The sequence below is a fragment of the Gorilla gorilla genome, chromosome 11 (assembly GCF_029281585.2).
Source record: "Gorilla gorilla gorilla isolate KB3781 chromosome 11, NHGRI_mGorGor1-v2.1_pri, whole genome shotgun sequence".
NCBI classification, from domain to species: Eukaryota; Metazoa; Chordata; class Mammalia; order Primates; family Hominidae; genus Gorilla; species Gorilla gorilla.
The window spans coordinates 117986702-118007522 of NC_073235.2; the positions used below are offsets into that span (position 1 = coordinate 117986702).

General features: G+C 39.9%; 1 protein-coding gene across 2 annotated transcripts in view; it reads left to right on the plus strand.

Annotated features, from left to right (window-relative positions):
• ATIC (5-aminoimidazole-4-carboxamide ribonucleotide formyltransferase/IMP cyclohydrolase) overlaps window positions 1–20821 on the plus strand; it is a 36705-nt gene that overhangs the window by 12150 nt on the left and 3734 nt on the right. For both annotated transcript variants that reach the window (XM_019021853.4, XM_063695429.1), the window contains exons 5-13: window positions 1089–1177; window positions 1829–1980; window positions 2663–2819; window positions 8199–8324; window positions 9156–9263; window positions 10728–10813; window positions 11844–11933; window positions 14582–14710; window positions 19562–19654. In XM_019021853.4, coding sequence (XP_018877398.2) covers window positions 1089–1177; window positions 1829–1980; window positions 2663–2819; window positions 8199–8324; window positions 9156–9263; window positions 10728–10813; window positions 11844–11933; window positions 14582–14710; window positions 19562–19654 — 1030 coding nt within the window. The remainder of the gene's footprint in view (window positions 1–1088; window positions 1178–1828; window positions 1981–2662; window positions 2820–8198; window positions 8325–9155; window positions 9264–10727; window positions 10814–11843; window positions 11934–14581; window positions 14711–19561; window positions 19655–20821) is intronic.

A 20821-nucleotide genomic window follows, 5' to 3' on the forward strand; every position in this document is an offset into this window, starting at 1 on the left:
CCAAAGTGCTGGGATTATAGGCGTAAGCCACTGCGCCTGGCCTCTTGTCTTGTTTCTGAGTTTAGTAGACAAGTATTTTAGTCTTGCACCATCAAGTATGATGTTAGCTGTGGGTTTTTCTTACACTTTGTCATGTTCAGTAAGTTCCCTTCTATTTTTAATTTGCTGAGTGTTTCTATATGAGTAGCTGTTGAATTGTGTCAGATCCTTTTTGTACATCTATTGAGATGATCAGGTGGTTTTCGCATTTTTCTGGATTCAGTTTATTAGTGTTTTGTTGAGAGTTTTTGTGTGAAGATACCTAAGAGATACTGGTCTCTAGTTTTCTTGTGACATTTGTCTGGTTTTAGTAGGAGGGCAGTAGACTTAATAAAGATGAGCTGCAAAATGTTTCCCCTCCAATTCTGTTCTTCTGTTTTTGTTTTTGTTTTTTTTTTAATTAGTTTTCAGCAGTTAGGCTTGTTTGGAGCCTGCCCGTAGAGCTCCTCGCACTACAGGCCTAGGAGTGGAACTGTACTTCACTGATTGTTAATTTTAGATTACTTCTGTATTTTAAATTATTCTTTTGACATTCCTGTTACCATCATTTTTATGACCTCTCTGAAGGCAAAACAAATGTTTCACCCTTAGAATGCTCTGATATTTTTCATCATTGTGCCAATCCACTGGAAAAAGAATCTAAATTCTAATGTTCTGGATAATAGTGATCACATTCCAAAATGAGAATGTTATCTGTAATCTTGTACTTTATACTTCTATTAAAATGTTCTATAAATTTTTCATGGCTTGGTGGTTCTGGGTAGCTAAGGTTATGCAAGCAGCAGCGTTGCAGTGTGACGTGGAGGGAGTACTGTGTATTCAGATCCGGGGAGTACCTGCTGACTAAATTACCTCTGCTCGACCCCAGCAGGACACTCTGACTTTTTAACACACTCGTTGGAATTCTAAAATGTCAGGCTCGCAGTTTATATGTTAGTTCTCTATGGCTTTTGTTTACGTTAATAGTACTGACTTGTTTTTTTCCTAGATAGCTGTAAACCACATGAGTGGACTTTTTAATGACAGCCAGATTCGTCTTTGTTTTACAGAGTTGTTGCCTGCAATCTCTATCCCTTTGTGAAGACAGTGGCTTCTGCAGGCGTAACTGTTGAGGAGGCTGTGGAGCAAATTGACATTGGTAAGTCAGAAAAACCATTTTAGAAGACTGAGAGGAGAGGATTATTTAAATTTTAGTGAGATTTCATTTTGAATTTTATTACTGAGGAAATAGAAAATAGCTACTTCTGGATTGTGTTTTGGGATTACTATAATTCATTTATATTTTCTTTTTTTCATTTATATTTTCTAAGCTTTTTTTGTATGCAGAGATGCATCTGGGTTATTTTCCTGATTTATTTATTTATTTATTTTATTTTTATTTTTTTGAGACGAAGTCTTGCTGTGTCACCCAGGCTAGAGTACAGTGGCACAGTTTTGGCTGACTGCAACCTCTGCCTCCTGGGCTCAAGTGATTCTCTTGCCTCAGCCTCCTGAGTAGCTGGGATTATAGGTGCACACCACCACGCCTGGCTAATTTTTCTTGTATTTTTTATAGAGATGGAATTTCGCCATGTTGGCAAGAGTGGTCTCGAACTCCTGACCTCAGGTGATCCACCTACCTCAGCCTCCCACAATGCTGAGATTCCAGGCATGAGCCACTGCGCCCAGCTTATTTTCCTGATTTTTAAGTCAGGAATTAATGGAAGTACATGCACAATGACTTTATTTAAAAGCGGTTCATAAGCTGATAGGGACATACAAAAATCAATACGTCTTTTGTTCTTCAAAGGTGGAGTAACCTTACTGAGAGCTGCAGCCAAAAACCACGCTCGAGTGACAGTGGTGTGTGAACCAGAGGACTATGTGGTGGTGTCCACGGAGATGCAGAGCTCCGAGAGTAAGGACACCTCCTTGGAGACTAGACGCCAGTTAGCCTTGAAGGTGGGATGCACTTTCATGATATTGTAAGTTACATCCATGGAGTGCAGTGTTTGCCAGACCAAGCAGTATTCAATTCTTGGTAGATTGCATTACCTACCAAAGCTTTGCTTGGAGCTGCTATCCTTTTGTTAAAAATGGAGAAACCAGCTATTACAGAGGTGTTCTGTCAAAAAGATTGAAAGAGAGCCGGGCACGGTGGCTCATGCCCGTAATCCTAGCACTTTGGGAGGCCGAGGCGGGCGGATCACCTGAGGTCAGGAGTTTGAGACCAGCCTGGCCAATGTGGTGAAACCCTGTCTCTACTGAAAATACAAAAATTAGCCGAGTGTGGTGCGGTGTGGTACGCCTGTAATCCCAGCTACTCGGGAGATTGAGGCAGGAGAATCGCTTGAACCCAGGAGGTGGAAGTTGCAGTGAGCCGAGATCACACCACTGCACTCTAGCCTGGGCAGCAGAGTGAGACTTTGTCTCAAAAAAAAAAAAAAGATTGAAAAAGAATTGGAAAGGGGTAATTTGTTGGGCCATTCAGTGCTTTGCTGTCATTCATGGTGTCATCGTGTTGTGCAGCCACCACATAGCACTGAATAGTGAGGAGATGTTGTTTGCTGTGGACGTAGAAAACCATCTTGTCCCCACTTTGGAAAGTGCTGCTAGTGTCTCACAAAACTTACGCTTTTTGTAGGCATTCACTCATACGGCACAGTATGATGAAGCAATTTCAGATTATTTCAGGAAACAGTACAGCAAAGGCGTATCTCAGATGCCCTTGAGGTATGGAATGAACCCTCATCAGACCCCTGCCCAGCTGTACACACTGCAGCCCAAGCTTCCCATCACAGGTAAAGCCCGAGCGTTCTGTGGCGTGGTTTGCTGTGCCTGGAGAGTGTGTGTTTCTCTGTATTGCATCTGATGTGGTTCACATTCAGAAGATGATACATTCCATAATGCCTCTTGTAGCCATCTGATAACCATCTGGTTTGAGATGCCATTTGGACTGAAGAGCACAGAAGTTGAGTAGTCTGGAGTTCTGAAAAGATGTCATGGGGGAGATGGAGATTGGAATGTCTCTGCCACGTAGATCTTTTTGAAGACATGAGACAGGATGGGATGGCCTGGATTTTATAGAGAAGAGGGTCAAGAAAGCCTTGGGGTAAAGGCTTGGTAGGTGTACTGTGGAGGAACCAGCAGAAGAAAAGTTGTGAAATTCCAACCTTTTAGAACGCATTTGAGAACAGAAAAGGGACTGTTTGTTTTGCAAATGTTGTAAGAAGCCGTTGCCTTGGAATATTGGATCTAGAAGCCCAATTGAAGTAGGCCAAAGCAGAAATGTGATGTTAAGAACTAACAATGATAAAGAGGTTTCTTGGAACAAGAAAGTAGGACTTCCCCTGGGTTTGTAGAGTTTAGAGAGGGTTTTTAAATGTGTGTCCTGTTCTGTTCCAAAGGTAGGCTGTGAGAGCCTGTCCTGCTCTGGTACAAGGGAGAGTAGGGGCAGGGACAGAGGTGAGAGTCCCAGGCATGGAGGCCTTGGAATCCCAAGCACTGCCGGGGCAGCTGGCCTTGGCTGAGAGCAAGGGCAGCCTCCTTCCTGCCTGGGGCAGTCAGCATTTGGTGAGGGGGTGCAGCCTGGGCTTCCTTTTGCTGTCATCAGCTGAGAGAGCGATGGGGAGGGGAGCAGCGTGCCAGGTGGGAGGAGAATCTGAAAGTTTCTTCATGTTTGCCGCGTTCTATTGTTCTGCCTCAGATAGATTTTTTTTTTTTTTTTTAATTAAGACAACGGAGTCTCGCTCTATCACCCAGGCTGGAGTGCAGTGGCGCAATCTCTGGTTCAAGCGATTCTCCTGCCTCAGCCTCCTGAGTAGCTGGGATTACAGGTGCGCACCACCATGCCTGGCTAGTTTTTCTGTTATTAGTAGAGATGGGGTTTCACCATGTTGGCCAGGCTGGTCTCAAACTCCTGACCTCAAGTTATCTGCCCGTCTCAGCCTCCCAGAGTGCTGGGATTACAGGCGTGAGCCACCACACCTGGCCTCAGATCTCAGATACACTTTGACACTAACACTTCCCAAATCCCCACAGACACCCTGTGAAGTCCTCTAGGCTGAAGTAATCTAAGTAATTTGTTTTCTCTCGGCCTTTCTGGGCTTCACAGCACAGTAATCTTTTAAAAATGGAAATCGGATGATGTCAGACCCTACTTAAAGCCATTCCTTGGCTTTTCTTAAGCACCTTGCCCTGCCCCACAAACCCTGTGCTGCCTGCCTGCCTCCTATCTGCCCCTTCAGCAGCTCTCCCTGCCCCTGCTGCTAGCCCCTCCGCCCTGTGCCTCCAAGTGGGCCTAGCTCCTTCCACTCCAGCGCCTCTGGCTCCTTGTCCCCTTCACCCAGAATTCTTCCCTCTGCCCTTCACCATCCTGGTTTCTTGTTATTCAGGCCTCACCTCCTCAGAGAAGCCTTCCCTGACCGCTTAGACCAAAGTAAGCAGCCCATCATGCTTTCATCCCACCACGCTGTTTTGCTGCATGTGTTTCTATTCAATCTGTTCAAGTTGTCTTCCCCCATTAGGATGGCAGCTTCCTTTTTTTTTTTTTTTTTTGAGATGGAGTTTCACTCTTTTTGCCCAGGCTGGAGTGCAGTGGTGCGATCTTGGCTCACTGCAAACTCCACCTCCCGGGTTCAAGTGATACTCCTGCCTCGGCCTCTCAAGTAGCTGGGAATACAGGTGCCTGCCACCACACCTGGCTAATTTTGTATTTTTAGTAGAGATAGGGTTTCACCACGTTGGCCAGGCTGGTTTTGAACTCCTGACCTCAGGTGATCTGCCTGCCTCGGCCTCCCAAAGTGCTGGGATTACAGGCGTGAGCCACAGCGCCCAGCCAGGATGTCAGCTTTTGAGAGCAGAAGCTGCATCTGTTTTTGTTTGTCGCTGAATCCCCAGGGCTTAGAAGACTGCTTGGCACATTCCCTAAATGTTTACTGAATGAATAATTAGCAACCTGACATTTTGCACAAATTTTTCCTTGTAGGACTTCTTGAAACTGATTTGTCTGCTGTTATATCTGACCTATTTCTGGCTTATAGTTTATATTCTCCATTAAGATTCTGAGACAAAAAAATCCCCATGTACTGTCAGTTCTTACACTTTTCATTTTCCAAAGCATTTTCATTGGACTATATAAAAGCCTTCATTGTTCCTTAGACTGTGTGTGCGTTTCTTTTGAAGTTTAAAGTATTATTTGTGGTAAACATGGCAGAGGTGGCCCTGGACACGTAAATAAGCGTTTCTTGTGCGAGATTCCCAGGATTTCTCCCCAACATGGGCTTATTTCCACAATAGAAAAGGCACTTTGCCTTTTCATGTGGTTTGAGTATTTGGCAGTGATGTTATTACAAAGTGTATGGTTGCGATTGATCTAAAACAAAATTGAAGCAAGAACAAAGATGGGGTTGTGTGAGTGTGTGTATGTGTCTGAGATTTTAATGACTGGTTTGCTTATGATTGGAAACAAGAAAATTCCTATTTATTTCGGCTGTTTACTAGATTAAGCAACTTTCAACATTTCTCTGGCACTTTCTATTTCAGTTATTAATGTCTTTGAAAATTTGATATTTGAAGGGGAACCAGATACTCTTTTTTTTTTGAGGCAGAGTCTTGCTCTGTCGCCCAGGCTGGAGTGCAGTAGCATGATCTCGGCTCACCACAACCTCCGCCTCCCAGGTTCAAGTGGTTCTCCTGCCTCAGCCTCCTGAGTAGTTGGGATTACAGGCATGTACCACCACGCCCAGCTAATTTTTGTATTTTTAGTAGATACAGGGTTTCACCATATTGGCGAGACCAGTCTCAAACTCCCAACCTCAGGTGATCCACCCACCTTGGCCTCCCAAAGTGTTGGGATTACAGGCATGAGCCACCGCACCCATCCAGATACTCTTAACTATGAGATGTTTCAGAAACCAAAAGTTTTCTCCCACTTATCAACCTTAGCCTAGACCATCTATGAGGAGTGGGAGGGAGATGGGGGAGTTGTACATATGGTGTTTTGTTTTATTATGCCTGTTGTATGCCTTAGGGGATATTTTACTTCTATTGTTTACTATTTATTGCCTAGTTTGTTTTCTTCTGTGCCTCTCCCATAGATTTCATGAGGACAGTGATTTTATTTGACTTGATTTTTGGTTGGGGGAATTATTTTTTCAAGTTCTTTTTAAAACAGGCTTTATTTTTTTAGAGTAGTTACAGGTTTACAGAAAAAATACACGGTGATTATAGGGAATTTCCATATACCCCGCTTCCCCACAGTTTCTCTTATTAACATCATGCATTAGTGTGGTGTATTTGTTACAACTGATGAACCGATTTTGATTCATTATTAACCAAGGTTCATAGTTTAACATTCATTCTTTGTGTTGTACATTCTGTGTATTTGGAAAAATGCACAGTGGCATGTATCCCCCATTACAGTATCATGCAGAATAGTTTCAATGCCCTAAAACTCCCTTGTGCTCCTCCGCCTCATCCCTCCTTTCCCTTCTCCCCAACCCTTTGCAACCACTGTTATCTTTTTCTCTTTTCTTTTTTTTTTTTTTTGGAATGGAGTCTTGCTATGTTGTCTGAGCTGGTTTTGATATCCTGGGACTCAAGCAATCCTTCCGCCTTGGCCTCTCAAGTAGCTGGGATTACAGGCATGCACCACCATGCCCAGCTATTTTTACTGACTCTGTACCCATTTCCAGAATGTCAGATAGTTGGGATCATACAGCATGGAGCCCTTTTAGGCACTTTCAGTTAACAACATGCATTAAGTTTCTTCCACATCTTTTTGTGGATTGGTAGCTTATTTCTTAATGCTGAATAATATTTCACTGTGTATGAATATACACAGTTTATCCATGGACATATTGAAGGGCATCAAAACTTCAAGGACAGTTTTTGGTAGTTTATGAACAAAATTGCTATAATCATTTGTGTGTAAGTTTTCAACTCATTTTGATAAATACCTAATGTTTTCTTTTATTGTATACTATTTATTGCCTATTTTTTATTTGCCTCCCCAGTAAGCTCCATAAGGACAGTGACTTTTTTTAAGAGGGTTGCAGGGACGGTTTTTTTCACTGATGTATCCTGAATACCTAGAACAGTGCTTAACATCGTAGTAGGCACTCAGTAAATATTTGGCAAGGTCTTTAAAAACTATCTTAACCCATGAAGGACATGAAATTACACATTTTTGTTTTTTGGGTTCTTTTTTTTTTTTTGAGACGGAGTCTCGCTCTTGTTGGCCAGGCTGGAGTGCAGTGGCGCGGTTTTGGCTCACTACAACCTCCACCTTCCAGGTTCAAGCGATTCTTCTGCTTCAGCCTCCCTAGTAGCTGGGATTACATGCGCCCGCCACCACACCCAGCTAATTTTTGTGTTTTTAGTAGAGACGGGGGTTTCACCATGTTGACCAGGCTGATCTCGAACTCCTGACCTTGTGATCCACCCACCTCGGCCTCCCAAAGTGCTGGGGTTATGGGGGTGAGCCATTGTACCCGGCTCATTTTTGTTTTTAATTAGTGCTGGCCCACCATTTCTTTCTGTGTGCTGAACTTCTTATGTTTATTCACAAGAGATACTAGCTCCTAAAAAAATCTGCCAATGTTAAGAAACTAGGTAATGGAAAACTCTGAAGTTGCAGTCTCCTTTTAACTACAGTTCTGCTTTAGGCAGAGTCTGTTGAGTTTGCCATCAAAGAAGAAAAAAAAAACCACATTATTTCTTCTCTTCTTCCACCCACAGCTGTTGCTTTAGCTTGTAATATAATTTCTTAAGTTGATAGGGTTTATAACTTTAATTTTGTACTGTCTCTGTGATTACCTCAATTGTTTAATCTTAGTTCTGTATTTACATGAATTCCTGACTGATCACTAGTCTTGTCATAGTTTCTCCCATCCCTAAATCTCTATTGTGGATTTATTTCTAGACTGGCTGGTTCTGGTCCTCCAGTCGTGTGTGTGTGTGTGTGTGTGTGTTTGTGTGTGGTACATTTTTTTTTTAAAGATGGGCTCAGGCTCAGTTGCTTTGTTCTTTATCATCAAGATTTTATGTTTGTGTGTATCTGTTTGGCTCTTAATTTTACTTAAAACATTTGTTTAGTCATGTTATTTTTTTGAGAAGTGTGCATACATCTGACCTTACTGATCCTGCTTAGTAATGTGCATGTATATTTTTACATTTAGTTCTAAATGGAGCCCCTGGATTTATAAACTTGTGTGATGCTTTGAATGCCTGGCAGCTGGTGAAGGAACTCAAGGAGGCTTTAGGTATTCCAGCCGCTGCCTCTTTCAAACATGTCAGCCCAGCAGGTAAAGCTCTGTGCTCTGGAAAGCTCCAGAATTGTTTGAAAGGCATTTCTTCTTAAATTTTTTTGAATATTAACAAGTTCTAATGTGAATATAGACATGCTATGAAATCTGAAAGTCATCTGTTGATAACAGTATCAATGTAATAATATAAAATCTGATACACACACACACACAGAATTGTGTAATATTGTCAGGAAAATGAGGCAGGAATTTGTTTGTGGGGTGGAACCATAAAAGTTTAGAAAATAAAAGTGAAATGTCCTAATGCAATAGACTAAGTCTTGTCCCACATCTTTGAAAATGTAACGGAGTAAACATAAAGAAGTTCTTCTTTGGACTCTTTATCCGAAACTTCTTATAGTCGTTGTATTAGATACTTTGCTTCTGTGTTTAAATCATGAATTCCACAACTGAGTTGTCTGTACACCACATCTTGCTGACAGTCCTCCAGCACATGATTTGTTCTCAGATGTTTATTGGATGTTAAAGTGATGTGAGTGGGGAAGAAATAAATGATAAGTGATATCAAGCAGAACAGAGAGAAAGAGTGAGTCAGTAATGAAGTAAACGAGCTTCACCTACACACTGGGTACTGTCAGGCTTCAGTGGCTCTGTGGTTTCGGAGGGCAGAGAGGAGATTTCCCTCACACTTCTCCCACAACCATATTTTTAGTGTTTAATTATCTGGCTAAATAGATTTCTGTTTAATTTAGCACAGGCACTAGAAAATGTGCTGCGTAGACTGGGTGTTAAGAAAACTGTCTTGATTTAGGAGTTGACAGGTAGTAACTTTAGCTTTCTTTGTTTATGATTTTACTATTTTCTAACCAGGTGCTGCTGTTGGAATTCCACTCAGTGAAGATGAGGCCAAAGTCTGCATGGTTTATGATCTCTATAAAACCCTCACACCCATCTCAGCGGCATATGCAAGAGCAAGAGGTCAGACTCATAGGGCTTTTTGATTTGGGGGAGAAAGAAAAAGCATTATTTTATCCTAAATAGAATAAAGAGGATAGAATAAAGAAAAAATATATAGATATTCTGTATAATATATAGATGAAATTAAGGACTTCTATCTGTATGTAAATATACAGTTATTCTATGTAATATAGTTTGATTAAAGTAAAATACCGTTTGTTTCATTATAGGATTTCCTATTTAATTTGTTTTATTAATATTTGAGATTGATTCTGTGAGTACCTCAAAATACATTTCTTTATAAGAGTATATGTTAGTATTTTAGGCCGGGCGCAGTGTCTCACGCCTGTAGTACCAGGACTTCGGGAGGCTGAGGCGGGCAGATCACGAGGTCAGGAGATCAAGACCATCCTGGCTAACACTGTGAAACCCCGTCTCTACTAAAAATACAAAAAATTAGCTGGGCGTGGTGGGGGGGTACCTGTAGTCCCAGCTACTCAGGAAGCTGAGGCAGGAGAATGGTGTGAACCCGGCAGGCGGAACTTGCAGTGAGCCAAGATAGCGCCAGTGCACTCCAGCCTGGGTGACAGAGCGATACTCCGTCTCAAAAAAAAAAAAAAAGTATTTGTTAGTATTTTAGTGTAATAAATGGAAACACAATTGGAATTTGGTCAATGTAATTTTGCTAATTTAGGCTATTGAATGCATTTGTTATTGTTTAATATGTGACCAAAATTGAAATTACAAAAAGCTATTCGTTTTTTTTTTTTTTTTTTTTGAGGCAGCTTCTTGCTCTGTTGCCCAGGCTGGAGTGCAGTGGCGCCATCTCAGCTCACTGCAACCTCCACCTCCTGGGTTCAAGCGATTCTCCTGCCTCAGCATCCTGAGTAGCTGGGATTACAGGTGCATGCCACCACACCTGGCTAATTTTTTTGTATTTTTAGTGGAGACATGGTTTCACCATGTTGACCAGGCTGGTCTTGAGCTCCTGACCTCAAGTGATTCACCTGCCTCAGCCTCCCAGAGAGCTGGGATTACAGGCATGATTTGTGGCTCTTCTAACTTTACTACATTTGGTTAGAGTCACGTTTTATCAGAGACATTTACTTGTTGAATTTAATAACCCATGAATATTCCTTTAATATTTCTGAAAGTTCTTGAGAAACTATTACCATAGTTTATCATCTACAGCAGTGGTCAGCATCTTCAGCTGAATCCAGCCTGCCACCCTGTTTTTGTGAATATAGTATATATAAATTGGTCCTTCACAGAAAAAGTTTTCTGAGTGTCACTCTAGAGGGTAAAATTAAAGAATACTTTCTTACTGGTTACTTCAGTTAAATGACTTATTGATCTGTTAAAATCTTACGTAAACAGTAAGATTAGCTTTAGAGAAATGAATTTTATATGACAGTGGAGAATTTTATTACTTTTTCTGTATCAGGATACTTTGTGATAAATACCTCATTTTAATTTTATTTACAGGGGCTGATAGGATGTCTTCATTTGGTGATTTTGTTGCATTGTCCGATGTTTGTGATGTACCAACTGCAAAAATTATTTCCAGAGAAGTTAGTGGACATTCATGTATCTTAATCTGTGTGTTGAATAAAGCTTTATATGTTCATAATGTTAATTGAAACCATAACCTATAATATTTATATTTATAATATCTTTTAATTAGCTAAGTTTATCATTTAATGTTCATATTTTAAATAGAACATGAATCTTAAATTGTTAATTTTGAAATGTAGTGAATTATTGTTTCAGATGGATATTTGGCTGTTATGATGTTTTTTACTTATATATTTATTTTAAATTCTTTGTTGACTTCATGCCAAAGTTATTGTTTCTGAAGAGCAGAAGTTGTAATTTTAGGTGGTGATGCGATATAATGCATCTTACTGCATAATGGGTAAAAAACAGAAACTACATTAATAAACTTACCCCATCAGTTGAATACCAAACAGGTGTTCCAGACAGGTGGGGGTACTGTTGGTAGTAGGAAGACAGGAAGAAAAGAGAAAAAGATTAAATAGCTCAGAAAGGGGAAAAAAATAAGCAGAGGTGAAGGCTGAAGGAGCATGTGGCTTGGCACTATTTTGTTGCTTTAGGATTCTTTCCATGGCCACTGCCATCCCTGGGTTACAGGTTACAGGAGGGCTGTGACATTTGTATCTTTCGTCGTGTTAAATCTCTGATTTAATCTGGTCTTGCTGTTAAGGAAAACGCCTTGCTGGAAGAGGTCATTTAACCATGTACTAGGAGAGTCAGGACTAGAATGTGCTCTTGCTCATTCAAAACACTCCCTGAAGAAATATTTCCTCCTGAGGTACATGTGTTAGAGCAAATCAGTCATATTTTCTTAGTTTAAACTGAAATGAACAAAAACTTGGAGAGGACAGAAAGTTAGGATCTGCTATACAGAAAGCTGTATTCTAATAGATTTCTCTTTTTCAAGTATAGCGTTAGCATTGTTTGTTGGAGGCAGAAACCAGCATATGCTGCCACATTATTTAAGACTGATAATTGCTGCTAGATTTTTTTAAGAGGTGTTCTCTGATTTTTAAAAATAGGAATTAAAATTTAATATTTTTGCAGGTATCTGATGGTATAATTGCCCCAGGATATGAAGAAGAAGCCTTGACAATACTTTCCAAAAAGAAAAATGGAAACTATTGTGTCCTTCAGGTGAGTGCAATTCATGTTTGAAGGGGTAATTTGCTCTTTTATTCTGTCTCTTTTTCCCTTGTTTACTCTTTCTTTTATACTCATACCCTTCTAGTTTATCCTTATTATAGTTTATTTTCCCCAATCCTGCATTTAAAAAAATACTATTAACTTGGGGTTTTGAGATGAGAGTAGCTTTCTTACCCTCAATTTTAACTTTTTGCTGGTTGTGATGGCTCATGCCTATAATTTCAGCCACTTGAGAGGCTGATGTGGGAGGATGGCTTGAGACCAAGAATTGGAGGCTATATTGTGGTACTATGATGCCTGTGAATAACGACTGCACTCCAGCCCTGGGCGTGGAGTAAGACCATGTCTCTAAAATACTACTAATAATAACAATATTTAATGGAAAGTCTCTCTATCCTTCTGTTACCTTTTGAAAAGATAACTATTTTAAATTTCTTGCTTATCTTTCCTGAAATAGTCTATATATTCAGCATATATTTGCATGTGCATTTCTTTTTCTATTTTCCTATTGACACAAGTGCACCCCGCTTCGCCTTCTTGGAAGTTTGTCCTGTATCTGTGTATTTTAACTTACCTAGACAGTCACCAATCTTCAGCTACTACAAATACCCCTGCAGTGAATAACCTAGAAAAGTCCTGAGAGTGAAATTAAGGCTTAATAACAAGCTCTATGTATATTGGTAATCTTAATTGATACTGCCCCTTTTAGATGTTGTAGGCAAATTCATTGTCCTAACTGAAATATATAAGGATGCCTGTTTCCCAACACTTTTGTCAGCATTGTGGTTTTATACTTTTAAAACGTCTCTGCAATTAGAAAATGGCATCTCAATGTAGTTTTAACATTGTGTGTGGTATGAGCATCTTTTCATGTTTGAATGTTTTTATTCCTTTTTATGAACTGTCTTTCCATATTCTTTGATGATTTTTCTACTAAGTTGTTGCTTTTTTTTTTTTTAACTGATTTTTATGAGCTCTTCTGTATTGGGAAAACTAGTTCATGGTCTAAGATTATGCATTGATAAAGCAAAGAGTTATTTCAATTTAAAGTAAAAATTCCTAATGCTACTTTTCATAGTATTGATATCAGAACTCTGTGGAATCCTAATTCCTTATAAGGAAAGTTATTAAGTATATTCTTTTGATTGTAAGATACCAATAATTTTATAGTTCACCATAGATTCCATGTCAGCTACTTAAGGAAAGAAGAGAATACCACATTAAAGTTACATACTTATTTTTTTTTAGCCACTTGACAGTCTGTTGCCCAGGCTAGAGTGCAGTGGTGCGATCTTGGCTCACTGCAACCTCTGTCTCCTGAGTTCAAGCGATTCTCCTGCCTCACCCTCCCAAGTACCTGGGACTACAGGCATGCACTACCAGGCCTGGCTGAGTTTTGTATTTTTAGCAGAGACAGGGTTTCACCATGTTGGCCAGGCTGGTCTCAAACTCCTGACCTCAAGGGATCCGCCCGCCTCGGCCTCCCAAAGTGTTGGGATTACAGGCGTGAGCCACCGCGCCTGGCCCCCACTTTCTTAATCAAGTTTTTTGTTGTTGTTGTTGTTAAGAGTGTTATGTACTTAACAACCATTAGCATTTTCTTGTAGCATCATGGAAAATATTTTCCAAAACCTGAGTCATTGTCTTGATCTCTTTAACACCTGATAGTTGGAGACTGTCAAAGGAATATAAGGACTTCATTGGTATTTTACTTATTTGAGAATTTGGCTTAGTTTGCACATTGGACGCATGATTATAAGCATGAGACAACTTATCCCTCTACCTGACTAATGATAAGTTTCTCCTAGCATCAGTTAATAGGAGAGCATATCAATTTTAGAAATTTTATAATGCATAATGCAAAGGAACATTTTAGAATTCAAGAAAATGTAGATTAAACAGAACTAATATTTACGGGGTCTTGCTTATAAATTATATGTCAGTGCTTTCTAAATCAAAGATCATCCAAAGCATAAAGGAGAAATAGTGTCAAGTTTAAAAAAATATCCAGGGAGAGAGTAGTGTTACACGTATTGTTCCACACACCTTAATGTTCTTTCGGTTCAAAATTTGGGAGAGGAAGATGGCAGTAAATGATACAAATTCCTTCCAAATAGTAAAGACACAGATTACAAATCCTGTTTTCTCACTTTTAGCTTTCAATTCATGGGTTAGCTGGGTATTTTGTAACAGATTTTTAGAAAGGAAAATTAGAATTTAATTTTTGTGCCATGGCTTATTTAATTAGCACATCTGTTTTATCTGCTGACCTTCCAAAAGAACCATATGGATAGTAACTTAACCAAAAATACACTCACTGGAATGATTGTTTTTTAGTATGTTGTATATAGGTTGTAAAATCTATAAAATGCTATTGGATAGTAAAACCTATAAAAGACTTTGGAGAAAAATATTAGCGCCTGGCTATTGTGTCATACCAGAATGTTGAATTGTATCATACCAGAATGATTTAACACATCACTTGTTGTGTGAGAAAAATTAGAAAATTAGAAAAATGTGTAAAAAATTAGAAACATGCATATAACTTTACTTACAATGAAATCTTTTGTATATAAATTAAATGAAAAATTTGAGGGAAGTGGAGAGATTAACTTTAACTTTTAAAATTTGTATTTTAGATGGACCAGTCTTACAAACCAGATGAAAATGAAGTTCGAACTCTCTTTGGTCTTCATTTAAGCCAGAAGAGAAATAATGGTGTCGTCGACAAGTCATTATTTAGCAATGTTGTTACCAAAAATAAAGATGTAAGTTGGGAAGTATCTGAACTGACTGCTAGTAACTTCCATTGGTCTGTTTTCAATACTTAATGAGCTTTACATTTATTAAGGTCTGGATTTGGAAGTAGTCTGTATGCACACAGCTAGCTAGCTTATCTTTGAGTTGTCACATGAGCTTTGGAGTTTAAGAAATGAATCAAAGGCCATGTTAGAAGCTTCTGTGCGTATGTACATACCAGAGATAAGTAGCTTTAATCGTACATAAATGGGATCATGTCTTCCATAATCTGGCTCCTGTAACTTGCCCTTTTTCCATGTGCTAGGCTACAAATGTGTTTTTATATCAATAAATATAGATGCTGGGTGCAGTAGCTGACATTTGTAATCCCAACACTTTGGTAGGCCAAGGGGCAGATCTCTTGAGGTCAGGAGTTTAAGACCAGCCTGGCCATGTAGTGAAACCTTGTCTCTAGAAAAAGTACAAAAATTAGCCTGGCGTGGTAGCTGCCCCTGTAGGTCCAGCTACTTGAGAGGCTGAAGTGAGAGGATTGCATGAGTCTGGGAGATCGAGGCTGCAGTGAGCCGTGTTTGTGCCACTGCACTCCTATCTGGGTGACAGAACAAGATCCTATCTCGAAAATAAATGCATATTCATATCTTTATCTGAAAGTCCATGTGGCAGTCAGTCCATGTGTAGATGTACTACGATGGATATTTATTTTTCTTATTTTTACCCTGATTGATTGATTAATTTTTTTATTTTATTTTTTCTGAGACAGAGTCTCGCTCTGTCACCCAGGCTGGAGTGCAATGGTGCGATCTCGGGTCACTGCAAGCTCCGCCTCCCGGGTTCACGCCATTCTCCTGCTTCAGCCTCCCAAGTAGCTGGGACTACAGGCGCCCGCCACAACGCCTGGCTAATTTCTTTTGTATTTTTAGTAGAGACGGTGTTTCACTGTGTTAGCCAGGATGGTCTTGATCTCCTAACCTCGTGATCTGCCCACCTCAGCCTCCCAAAGTGCTGGGGTTAAGGGCGTGAGCCACCACGCCCGGTCTTTATTATTTTTTTTTTAAGAGACTTTTGAATGTTTTTATCCCTTTGAAGCTCGCTGTGTTTGAATGTTTTTATTCCTTTGAAGCTTGCTCTGTTGCCCAGGCTGGAGTGCAGTGGTGCGATCATAGCTCACTGCAACGTGGATCTTCTGATGGATATTTAGATTGCTTACATTTTCAGTGCTATGATCAATGTTTTTATATAGACAAGTTTTTGGGCTTGTGCTCTTTGTTATCTTGTAGTAAGGACACGTTCCTAGGATAATAATGGTGATTTTTGTGTTTTGGATATATTATCTCATTTAACACTTAGGTCACTCTGTGGGGGTGACTACCATCGTGTCGATTGTGAAGATCACAAAATTGTACCATAAAGGACAATTAAGAAATTTGACCGGAGTTACACAATAAAGAATGGACAAGCTGACATTTATTTTTTGGAGTATCTTAATTGGGCCTTCAGTTTGAAGGATGTTTGTCCTAGGTCTAAAGTAGGCTGTGCTTGTTTTTCAGTACTTTGCAGGAATCATTCCATTGCTTTCTGGTCTGTCTGGCTGATAGCCTGGAATTTTTTATTGAGTGCTAGGCATTGGGTATGAAAAAACTGTAGCGATATTTTGAGGGCTGGATGGTGTTATTTTTCTCTCCAGAGTTGACTTGTCCTTCTTTTGGGCAGATAAGGTGTAGGAGGTATCTTCATTCTGTCAGGAATTGTTGAGCTTCCTAAAGGCTAAATAGGAATTTAGCCTTCAGTCTTTGTGAGGACTGGTCTGTTTATGGTTCATTCCTGCTCCTGAATCCCTAGGTATCTACTGCTGTACGCTGAACTCGGCTTTTGTCCCTTAGTCCTCTAAGACTGCCAAAAGTTGTGCTCAGCCAAGTTACCTTTAGTTTATTGCATGCAACTTGGAAAATGCCTTGAGGAGAAAAGCATAGACTGTCAGGCCCATTTCTTACTGCTTCCATTTTCTCTGGGATCTTTGTCTGTTAGCACTTGCTGTCTGTCCGCTCTGCCCAGCATTTCTGTTTGTTACTAAAAGAGGATTGGTCTCTTAACAAGCTATTTGCTATAACAGAAGGAGATGAGGGGCTGCAGCTTGCTCCCAGGTCTGAATCCTGAGGCCTTTTCAGTAGAATTGCTGGAAATAAGCCTTAAAATCTTTATCCAGAGAGTTCTGTCTGTTGATAAGCATACGACGATTAACATATCTTTTTTGTTTGATTTAATGGATATTCTTTCATTTCTATCGTTGACAATTAATGGTGTCCTGAAGTAAAGAAACATGTAGGCATTATACATAGAAGTATCTTTCAGCCCTTTGGAATCCACTCTGGTTGGTTCATGTACTTTGAAAAATACTGAATGGATATTGACCTAGATTCCATGGTACCATGTTGAGAATTGTGCCTAGCTACTGAGAGTCTTTTTTCTAAGGTTTGTAGATATTGGATTCATTAATAATTTAGTGATCTTGATAGGTTTTGTGCTTCTGGATATTTTTTATAAGAGTGGTAGGTATGATCTTAATCGTTTATCTAAACTCTCTCCTTGCTTCATATGAATTCTTAGTAGAAATTTGGAAACTTAAGGATGAGAGAATGATAGCTTTGTTCTCCTTTCTGTTTTACCCCTGTCTTTTTAAGTGGATTTTTGTTAACATTCCAGCCTCAGAATTATTAGGTCTGGAACCATTTCAGTCCTGAGAGAGCCAGACAGGTGGATGGAATGTTTATTAATACTGAACATGTTTGAATTATTTCCTCTTCTCCCATTTTTCTTGAATAGTGCTTTAATTGTGTTAACTATTTGTAGCATGTTTCTAAGACTGGATTCCCTTACTCCCAGTCCACTGGCATTTCTCGTATGCCTTGATCCCAACCCAGGATGCCAAGTGTATTCGTTTTTATCACGCTGCTATGAAGAAATTCCTGAGACTGGGCAATTTATAAAGAAAAGAGGTTTAATTGACTCACAGTTCCACACGGTTGGGGAGGCCTCAGGAATCTTATAATCATGGCAGAAGGCACCTCTTCACAGGGCGGCAGGAGATGGAATGAGTGCAAGCGAGAGAAATGCCAGACGCTTACTGTCAGATCTCATGAGACTCACTCATTGTCATGAGAACTACATGGGGGAAACTGCCCCCATGATCCAGTTACCTCCACCTAGTCCCGCCTGTTGACACATCGGGATTATTATAATTCAGGGTGAGATTTAGGTGGGGACACAGCCAAACCATATCACCAAGATTGTCTTTGAAGGTCTAGACATCTATGAAGCTGGCTTTTGCTACTAAGTTTTCTGGGAACCAAAGGAATCAGATTTATAGTTGATAACTCAAATAGCAGATACAGATAAAAGATATATAACATTAATAATACCTTAGAGTAATAAATTCTTAAGAAATCCTAATAGCTTTTTTAAATTAAACTTTTAATTTTGAGATAAAAGTTGTAGATTCACATACAGTTGTAAGAGTTCCCATGTAACCTTTACCCTATTTCTCCTAATGCTAGCATTTGTCACACTAAGGTACAGTTCCACAACCATGCCATTGACATTGATAACAGTTAAAGACACAGGGCATTTCCAACACTGCAGTGATCCCTCGTGTTCTTCTGTAGCCGGGCTCACTTGATATGGCTTCCACCCTCTCCTTACCCTTGGGCAACCACTGAGCCTGTCCTGTTACTGAGTTTTTAAAGTTTTTTTATGTTTTAGGTGCTAGTTTGTTGTTGGATATGAGGTTCGTTAATAATTTTCTCCTAGTTCGTAGCTTGTCTTTTCATCCTCTTTAATGAGGAATCTTTTACAGAGTAAAAGTTCTTAATTTTACTGAACTCAAATTTATCAACTTATCTGTTGGCTGTAGCAAATATCCTCTGTCCATTTAGCATACAGACGTGGACTATCATCCTTCTTTTCCATTTGTATTCATGCCTCATACGAAAGATAGTGATATTTTTGGGTGTTATTCTTGTTGTTCTATTTGGACTGGTAATTCCTAATGGTTTTTGAACAGTTTCAACTTAAATTATTCTAAACAAAAGAGAAAATGATCGTAATTTGATTTTTCCAAAGTCTTGGCTGTCTGTGTGCATCATAATGATTTGTGATGTCTATGAAACAATTCTCCGCATTGGTTCTGAACGTAAATTTTACCATGTCTCCAGATATTTAAAAGTACTCTGGTCAAGAAAATATTGTTTGTCAGTTTTGGAATGGATATGGTAGTTCTTACCTCATGTGATATAAAAAGGCTTAATCCACAATTGCTGCAAAATAACATTAGTTTGTGTCTATGGATGCATTGTGCTAAGTTCCACCACAAATGTGTTAAATATTTAAGTAAATCATGGTAGTGTGTAGAACAGTTAATTTCCCTCTGTCATTTGAGTGGTATAACTATGTTGTAGGTCTTTTACATTAAATAGAACTAAGAAACTTAAAGTTGGCCAGGTGTGGTGGCTCACACCTGTTGTAATCCTGGCACTCTGGGAGGCCGAGGCACGTAGATGACTTGAGCTCAGGAGTTCGAGACCGGCCTGGCCAACATGGTGAAACCCCATCTCTACTAAAAATACAAAAATTAGCCAGGCATGGTGGTGCATGCGCCTGTAATTGAAGCATGAGAATCTCTTGCACCCGGGAGGTGGAGGTTACAGTGAGCCGAGATTGTGCCGTTGGAGATTGTCCCATTGTGCCTGGGAGACAGAGTGAGACTCTGACTCAAAAAAACCACAAAAAATAATATAAAAAAAGAAGCTTAAAGTTAAATGAGTTTAAAAGGCCCCATGCGATTTACCATTGCGTATGTGTTTCAGTTGCCAGAGTCTGCCCTCCGAGACCTCATCGTAGCCACCATTGCTGTCAAGTACACTCAGTCTAACTCTGTGTGCTACGCCAAGAACGGGCAGGTAAGTGGGCTGTTGGACTCGCCTTCGGGAGACTGTTGTTTTACGAAATGATGTTTAAACATCCGTCTGCTTTAGATATTGGACAGCTTGAAAGGGAATATTTGCCAAGTGTTTCTCTTTTGTGTTTGTCAGTGTTTCCTCAGTACCCTGGTGGGCTGTTAAAACTAATGATGATCAGAAAATATCTTTGGAACCAGGTACTCAAATTAGTTGTGCTGCTTCTTGCCTTGAGTAGGTTGGCACATTTTGGATTAGTGAGACTCTAATAGCTGTTACAAAACTGGATTATTTCCTTTCCTTTTCCCCCATTGGTATTATTTCCAGGGAAGACGAGGTAAGTTACGGTACTGCCACCCGCCAGCCTATATTTTTGCAGCCTGCAGGGTATTTTCCCATTATTTCTTATGTTGCCTTATCAAGAATCTGCTGAGTAGAAAGACTGCTAGACTAGGAGTTAACCTCATCTTTAAAAAGTCAGGTTCATTGAGGCATAATTTGTATACAGTAGAATTCACCTTTTTAAAGTACAGTTTGACCAGTTTTCACAAATTTCACAGTATGTGACCGCTGCCACAATTAAATACCAAACATTTCTCACTGTGTGATGTTAAGCAAGATATTAGACTTCTTTCCTAGTGTCCCGAGCCTCAGAATACAAGATGGAGCTGGTTCATCTCTGAGGTCTCTGCTAGCCTTTTCTTCACACGGTGTCCTGAGTTTATCTCTTGGCATTTGTTAAATTATTTGGCCCACAAGTGACAGGGAGGTGGGTGGATATGAATTAGCCTATGGCCTGGAAGACCCCAGATTGCCAGTCTCTGTAGTAACAAACTCCTGGGAGATTGTGTCTACTGGTGTCAGGTTCTAAGAAGTTCTGTAAGTCCGTGTAGAATGAGTGCTTCATTCCTGATGTTGAGGAGGAGGCGGCTGCCCAGGTATTTGTGGTCTCTTTTATTCTCTTGTAGCTGTGGGCAGGGTTGCCAGCAGCTGTGCTCAGAAAGAAATGGACTGTTGGGCAGACAGCTTAGGGGCTGTTCATTATAGGAACTAAAACCGGAAAACACACCTGTGCATTTAAGTCCTTGTTGCTTAGAATTCAACCCATAGAAATAGAGGAAAGAAGGAAGAACATTTGTACCTGGTGGAATTGTTTCTACTTTTAGCTAC